Source organism: Trachymyrmex septentrionalis, unplaced genomic scaffold (assembly GCF_001594115.1).
Source record: "Trachymyrmex septentrionalis isolate Tsep2-gDNA-1 unplaced genomic scaffold, Tsep1.0 scaffold20, whole genome shotgun sequence".
Lineage (NCBI taxonomy): Eukaryota > Metazoa > Arthropoda > Insecta > Hymenoptera > Formicidae > Trachymyrmex > Trachymyrmex septentrionalis.
The window spans coordinates 6,739,133-6,747,906 of record NW_017305180.1 but is presented as its reverse complement, the minus strand read 5'-3'; the positions used below and the strand labels follow the sequence as shown (position 1 = coordinate 6,747,906).

The window sequence follows — 8,774 nt, the reverse complement described above, 5'->3', positions numbered from 1 at the left end:
TCCGATTAACGCAGCGACATTGGTCGATTTCATCATAATTATTATAGCCTTTCTTTATAGTAATATCAAATAACTACAATAACGAATTATTATCGCGCACGTTTGATTTGAAAAGAATGAACAGTGACGCGTCGATTCTTACTTATTCTTTTTTCTTTGAAATACCTTAAACATTCTTAGTTTATCACCGCAAGATGATCAACAATCATCGATATAACTTTTGAATAGATAGTGATGAATTTTGCAAAAACTTAAATGTAAGAGGGATTATTTTGATTATTTTAGATTGAAAATTATCAAAAGATAGTTTGTTAAAAATGTTGTTTAAAAATTATATATAGAAAAAATAAAATATTTGAAGATACTGAAAGAATATCATAAAAAATAAATAATGCAAGATCTTAAAAGGTTATTCAAAGCGTTAAATTTATTTAACCATTTGCATTGTTCAGTCAGTCGGTTCTTTATTCATGAATAATACGGCTTAAAAAAAGAGTGACGAATGAAAAGAAAATAAAAGATATTTTACGTTTTGAAGAGAAAGAATTGTCCTACAAAATTAAGATCAGATAAAACATGGATTTTATCACGAAACGATTACTTCTGTCATCACGTTAAAATAGATTCACTTCTTAGCTCAGCGTTTTTATAAATTCTAATTTTATAGCTTATTAAGATTCACTGTTAGATTGGCGCAACACAGAAGATAATAAAAATGAAAGAAGCTTATATTATCTCTTTAAATTTTCAAATAATTGCTATATAAAAAAATTTTATATATGTAGATGTCGGACATAAATCTCTAGTATGTAAATCTGATTCTGTTTTATTTCTATAGAATAATCAATGACAGAAGATAAAATATACTTTTATTCATAATGTCAGAATATAAAATCGATTTTTGTTTGTTTCAGGCGAGCTTTGTCGTCCACTCAACTGCAAGAAGAAGGAACTTTGCCTTTTGGAGGACACATTTACGGCTGTCTGCGTTTCGAAGAAAGAACTTCACAAGTCAGGGTAAATATCGAATTCGAGTATTCTCATAGTATTGAGTGGAAGGATATTTTAAGATAAAATATCCTCATATTAAGTTAAATTAACGTTGTATTCTTTACTGAGAATTTGAATTTAATTAGCTACTAATATTTTTGCACTAATATTTTTGAAAAAATAAATATTATATATACATATAATGATTAAGGATAAAAACTTTAATGTATAATGCAATATTAATATCGCTTGGAAGTAAAGAAGACAATTCTTGAAAATTCCTAATGATATAAAATTCTTGAAAACTCCTAATGAAAATGAATGCAAAGAATTAACATTGTATTATACAAATACAAGGTATGCATTTCAGAGATATCATTTAATCCTGCTGATCTATATATTTGACTCAAATTGTAATTTATTTTTTATTTATTTTTTATTAAAAATTTTTTTCAAGTATTTGATGACTTCGTCTGTTACTGTAAAATCTTTTTTGTGAAAATTTTTTCCTTTTCTTTTTAGAACTTTTTAATTGTGCCCCAAATGTGTGACCCAAATGACATAATTGTGTAGTGAATTTGAACAGATTATCAAGATTAAGGAATTAATTTTTACATATCAGAAATATTTCTTACATAATGTCGTATTTATTGTGAGAGCAAATATTTTAGTAAGGGGATGTGTAATTGTAATACGTTATAATTCAACAAAGATAAATTTAACACTCTGTTGCTATGAAAATTATTGTACACTACATGACATTTGAATGTATTGGCTAATAGTATATTCAATGTCCCATATATTGTTCAGCATTTCTAAGCTTATGTGTTTATCGCATCATTTACCTTACGTTAAACTGAAGTCTATCTAAATCTTCGGTCTTTACTTGGCACCAGCAACAATAGCCAATCTCTCGGAAGAAAGAGCTCCGTTGCGTAGTGCGCTGGGCTAAATTAACTTGCCGCAAACAACGATAACGCGCATACCGTCGTTTGAGGTTATTCGCGGTTAAATAGCGATTTTCCGAAACACCCTCTCTAACTTTGTCCATTCATTGCCAATTTCATAGCACGTCAATTTTCGCGGGACTGAATAGTCGAAATTCTCGATATTTGTACTCCGCTGACGTTGGCTAAGCAGCGCCGATATTAATGATGATATCGTATCGCCGCAAAACGGCATTAAACCACCGATCGACTGAAGCCGTCCCGGTGATCATTGATTCCCTGTGCAGTGCTTATTGCCAATTAACAGTAATTGGACATTTACATGGACGATATATGCGCGCATACATATCCCGCATACGGATACCTTGATCGACGATATTCATCTTGAAGCACCCGTACGACATTAAATGACCTTAATGCTTCATTAACGGCTAAGCAGCCCGATGGGTTTGCCTTGATAAATCGATGCCCCTGTTCGAGATTAATTCCGCACACGCTATGATCGTAGGGATCGAGTTTCACTTTCATGTATCAATCTTGTTTCCATGTTCGATCAAATTCTCAATATATTCCGAAGATTTTAATTTTGAATGATTTGTATGTAATTCGAAAAAGCGATTTATACTCTTTTTTTAGAGTGAATTGTCACACTGAAGAGTGAAATCTCGTTCTTACGTTTAATGTTTTATCATCTGGTTAACATGTTAAGTTTAACCTGATGTTTCATCCAATAAGTTTCACTCATGACATCATCATAGATGAAGTGCATTGGATAAAACAATCAGGTTGAGTCTAATCATAAGTTAACCAGAAAATAAAAAACTTTTTTTAAGACTGATTCAATTTTTACTCTCTAGAGTGAGATTCCACTCCAAAGAATTTAAAGAGTATAGATATGCAATGAAATAAGTAAACAATTTTTTAATAATATTCTAATATATCGGCAAAAAACATTGTTAAGAAATTCTCTAAATCTGAATCAGTGAATAATCACTGATATCAGTGCCAAGTATGCCACTGGTAATCAGTGAATGAAATGTGAGATCCCTAACCTAGCTAACCTTTATTACGTGATCTAATTAACCTTATTTTAGTGTATAAATTCAGTGAATATGATATTGGAAGATTTAAATTAACGTACAAATATCAGTATTTTAGTTATATAATGTTCAAACTTTATTTCTTTTTTAGTTGAACTTTATATTGATTATGCAAGTATGCAACAGGGTTATCCACTGATTTAGAGAAAAAGCATATTATAATTTATAATAAAATAATTAATGAGGATTCTTAAATTGCACTGGTGCACTAGTTAATTTAATGGAAACTAATTTTATCGTAAGTTTTGCCTCGTGGAAAGTAAACATCCACTCGTAAACGTGAAAATTAGATAACAAAATTAGATAGCTTTTCAATTTTGTATGTACAAAATATATTTTTTTAAATATATTTTGAAAATTGTATTAAATGATGTGAATGAACAAAAAATGTAAATTAACAATTTCTTAAACAAGATCTGATCTATATCGATTAACGTTATCTTATCTCGGAAATTATTTGAAATTCGACGTCACTGAATTTTCCTTTTCAATGAAAGCATTATAACTTTTTACCATGACTTTTTTTGAGGTGTAAATGTATAGTGATCTCCACATTAAATAATCACGAAAAATTGCTTTTGATAAAGCAGACTCACCATCGTAAATGCAATTACATCGTTTCGCAGCCGCGGGCAGATAAAGTAATAATACGACGATGAAACAAGAAACTGTATCTACTAAGTTGACGCAATCTCTTCAGCAACGAATCAAGAACAGAAAAGCACTAAATTCCCGGATGTATTTCATTTGATTGTGCTAAAACGAGATGCTATATCAACCTAACGAACGTCGGTGAAACTCAGGATTTAGAATGGCGCACGTTTAAATACCAGGAGTTTAGCTTGGTGTAACGTAGTTCGAATAATGGCCGTTTAATTTTTGCCCCGCGTAAAGCTAATTCACGCTTCGCGTCTGTAATTCCTAGGGCGTGGTATCTCCAGTGCCTCGGCAGGGTTGTAGGACACGAAACTTCATAACGAGCATTAATTCATCGAATAAAGTAGGTTCTATGCAAATCGCGCGCGTCTGAATTGCTCTTGCAAAAGTTTCCAAAGCTCGAAATAGAACAATTAGAATTTGAAGTTGTCGAGCTTGTGTTTTACTTCTTACGCAAAAAAAGAACTTGTATTGTTTATTAATTATTAGTAAAACTTTATATGGGATGAGAGATAAAATAAGAACATTGCACAGGTAACATTTTTTTCTACGGTTTGGAAAAAAAAGTAGGTTTTTAATAGTTTTTTTGCGTCGAATCCAAATCTACAAGGAGAAATACTCTATGAAGTTTATAAGAAAAATGTAAATGTAACACTCTAAAAATGCGTTTTTAAATTAAAAAATTTTTTTTGAATATTTCTAGATTGCTGATGAACCCGATAAGCGAAAAATTTCGGAAAAGATTCAAATTAATGCTTGAACATTCCCGTACAATATAAATTGTTCCAGAAATATTGCAACATTATAGTGTTCCAGCAATATTGCGGTAACATTGCAAACTGCAAGCTTCTGTGTTATATTTTAATATAAAAATATCGAATCTTTTACTGACCGGCATTATCGAATCTCTGCGCGAATCGATGCGCTTTATTTTTAACAATGGATGTAGTCGCAGTGGGTGGATTTAAGGGTAAATGTAGTTGCAATGAGTGAGTTTAAGAATATGTTTTGATTATACAATATCAGCTAAGAGTATCAATTAAACAATCAGTCAATATCATTAAAAAAATGTTAACGATTAACCTGTGAATATGCTCTGAAATCAATTGTAAAAAACAAAACAAATAATTTGGCTTATAATGGTTTTATATGTACAGCAAAATAATCATTTTTTTTTTATTTTATTTAATTATTAATATTACTTTTTCATCAAATTTGCAAATAAGCATTACAGAATGCGATTTTATATATACGAATCAAAACTAATATAAAAAGTTAAATAACTTTTAAACCAATAAGAGAATTGTGCTCAAATTTTACATATACACTTAGATGTAACTAATAATGTTTTGAAATGTGACCTATCCTTAAGGATGGATATAGTCGCAGTGTCAACGATCGTAGAACGATTTACGCAGATAGTAAAAATTTCAGTAGTGGTAATATATGGCAATAAAAGATCACATTTAAAAAACTGATTATATTTAAAAAAAGATTTTTTTACGCGAATTGTAATTTCTATTCTCACACATAAAATCTACTATTAAAATTTTCACTTTCGTAGTTTATTTGTAATGGTTTTTTGCACTGGGATTGTATGGGGCAATCGTTCTACTTGACACTGTTGTGACTATACCCACTTCTAAAAACAAAACGTACGAGAGATTCAATGATGCCGTCGGTAAAAGATTTTATATTTTTATATTGGAGTACAATATTCAGGCATTAATTTGAATCTTTTTCAAAGTTTATAGAATATCGATTTTATTAATTATAAAATTTTAAAAACGCTTTAAAAACGTATTTTTAGAAAATTTTAACTCTATTTTTTTCATACATTTGACGTAATAAAACATTCTTATTTAAATTCAAATTCACAAAGAAACCTCTTGTTGTTTTTCAAACCGCAAAATCATGCAGTTCTCACTGTATTTTAAGTGTGTAAAAAGTAGTTTCAATGTATGTGTGTGATTAGTGCAAAAATAATACATTATACTGCATATAAATACAAATTATGCATTTAAACTTGTATAGTATAGTGTAATTTTTACATGAAAAATTAAATAACACACAACAAAATAACAATATGTTAAAGCCATCTGTTACACACTTGGATTTGCAGTGCTGTGTTATTAGTTATTCACGATAAATATTACAAAAGGAATTTTTACATTTTTCTATATTCAACAATTATATTTTTATAAGGTTAAAACAATATTTTAAAAACTTTCATATACTTTAAATAGAATAGAGTAATTTTTTTTTTTCTTAACAAAATAGCATAGTAAAATGTTGCAAAACAAATGAGTTTCAATAACCAATAAAGCGGAGTTGCTCATTCGAAGCTAATTAATTTCTTTACATTTCTAACATTAAACCAATAATTAGTGCAGTACTAATTACAATAACATAAATTAATAATATAAATTATATTACAATGCATTTTCAGAGATATAGTGATTCCAAAGTCTCGTGCAGTTCAACAGCGACGAATGAGGACCGAAACCTCAGTCGATTCGGACGACGACGACGCTTTCTTTGATTCCGAGGACGACGACGACGATCAGGACGAGTCAAAGTAAGTGACAACGGACTTCATTATCCGTAATAATTTAATTTACGTTGCACAGATTCGTTTGCTTTTAAACACTCGAGTAAAATGCAAAAATTTCTTGAGACACAAACACACATTTTCGCCTTGAAATCACTTCAAATTTTACACAAAAGTTTTTTTTAAAAGAATGTTTTAAATTTTGAAATTGCAATATTTTAAAAATTTTATTTTTTTCAAATTTATTCACTTATTTTTTATAATCTCACCGTTTTACCGTGGCAAAATGGCTTAGTTTCAAAGATATAAGATATCAAAGTTGAAAGGAAAATTTTGTTTTTTCCGAAAAATTATTTTGATCAAACTTTAAACATATAAAGTTTCATGAAAATAATTCGAGTGGTTTTCGAAATTTTGCATTTCGAAAACCACGATCATCAAGTTTTCGTCTTTGTATGAGGAGTTACTCCTTGAAATCCTTTAGAATACGTAATATTCACCCTTATATGTAGATTTTTCTATTATATAAACCTGCTAAATAACACAATTTTTAAACTTTTGCTTTAAGAATGATCAAAACTTTAACAACGTTCTTATGGATGGTATTCTGAATAGACGCCATAGAAACGCAAAATTATTAATATTAGCGTGAAGTCGAGCGGTAAGAATAAGACATGATTCTTACGCGGATTGTAAACGGTTTCTTGAATAGTTTCCGAAACTTCATTTGGAAAAGCCGCATTGCGCGCGCGCCTCTGTTTAATACGACGGGCAAAGTTTCAGGAAAAATTAGTTCCGGAGGTAACATTGCGCGCTCGGGAAATGCAGCATGTTTATATTTCGCGAACCACGTCAAACGGGCATTATCAGTTCGTGCACAAGCCCCACGAACTTTTAAACGTGGCTTCTCTGTGAAAAGAAAATTTCCCAAGCGGAATTGAGAATTTCATTTTGCAATGTAATCCTTTTGCGATATATATTGTATAGACGGTGAAAACGGGAGAGAATTTTTCCCGAATCGTGCGTCGCAATAGAATTGTAATAGGGGGTAGGATTATCGTATCGAACAATTCTCGCTCGAAATTCGATCTTCCATTTGGATTTGTGCGGATTCCACGCGTATCGAAAGAAATGGCAAAAGGAACGTAACTTCTCTTCCGTTTCGACAGTTTATTTTGCGAAGTTTTACGAAAACGTTATCTCCGTTGTGCGCTCGTCTCGATTAGAGATCAAGGGCTTAAAAATCGCGCGCGTGGATCGGAGGAAATTCGCGTTAATCTCATCCGGCCAAAGAGAAGCTCATCGACTTTGGATTTAGTGAGGTCTGCGTTCAGATAGCCAGGCAAATAATTAATTACGACGGTAGCATCGTTTCTATAGAAACTGGGAGAACTCTTTCTATCCCTTTGTCAAACGATGCGTCAAATGGACCTCGCAGGTTCACTTTGGAGGAGCGCGAGATCGAACACTTTTCCCTCGAGAATAAAGTCGCTCGAGCGCGAAATTGAAAACACTGTCGCCGTCATCACATTTTCAAAGACGCGTGCCTTTACACTTTCAAATGGCGATTATTAAAATACGCTTAATTCACTACTAATCCAGAAATTTGCAAGCGCAAATCTCTTTAAAATATGTACCTAAGATATGTACCCGTCGAATTGCGTCTCTCTTGTTACGAAAGAATTAATAGCTGATTTATTAGTCTGAGATACACATTGTATATTATGCAAAGCTAATTGTGTTGGATGTTAAGAATATGATTGTAATGATTAACATTAGCGATTTTTTACGACTCAATCGTTGTTGCTTCAGGACAATTTATTCTTTCTATTATTCGTCGTAATGGATTAATCATCAGTAGAGTTGTATGTATGTGTTGGTATATAAAATACTATACTCTTGTGAAAACAAAGTATTTTATATCCCGCTGGCGGCTTTGAAAATTTATGACTTTTACATATTCATTTTTCTGGCCGATTACACAGGCGGCATCAACTGACGAAGAAATCGTTTGAATCTTCGCTTGAATTTTTGCAACTTTATATTAAACTACTCGAATCTATTTTGCAAAACGAAATTAATCCTAAATATACGATTTTGTCTTACATCGATGCATATCCGATATACTGAAATATGTTTTTGACATAAAAGCGTTTAACACAGCTTTTTATAATGAATGGAACGGAATTAATACCAAAAATTTTAAAAATATTTGAAAATTTTGTAATAATATTATATTAATTAAATACTATTATAGATAATATTGTATAATTATATAATATATTAATTAAATACTGTTATAGGTAATATTATATATATTATAGTATAATAGTATTAAACATATTACAAGAATAACCTTTGCCGCCTTCAATTTTATCAGACAAATACATAACTTTGTGTAATCCTATGAAAAATTTTATTTTGGCTAGAACAGACGTCGTATTTGATTTTCGCTTTTGGCACGTCAGACGTCAAACTGAAGTTAACGACACGTGTAAGAACTCTGCAGACGTCTAATACTTCTCCCTA

At 30.9% G+C, this 8,774-nt stretch overlaps 1 protein-coding gene across 1 annotated transcript in view; it reads left to right on the top strand.

Moving 5' to 3' along the window:
• Positions 1–8,774, top strand: part of LOC108747808 (proteoglycan Cow) — a 141,881-nt gene that overhangs the window by 87,003 nt on the left and 46,104 nt on the right. The window contains exons 3-4 of the mRNA XM_018485612.1: positions 915–1,017; positions 6,144–6,272. Of these exons, the coding sequence (XP_018341114.1) occupies positions 915–1,017; positions 6,144–6,272 (232 nt within the window). The remainder of the gene's footprint in view (positions 1–914; positions 1,018–6,143; positions 6,273–8,774) is intronic.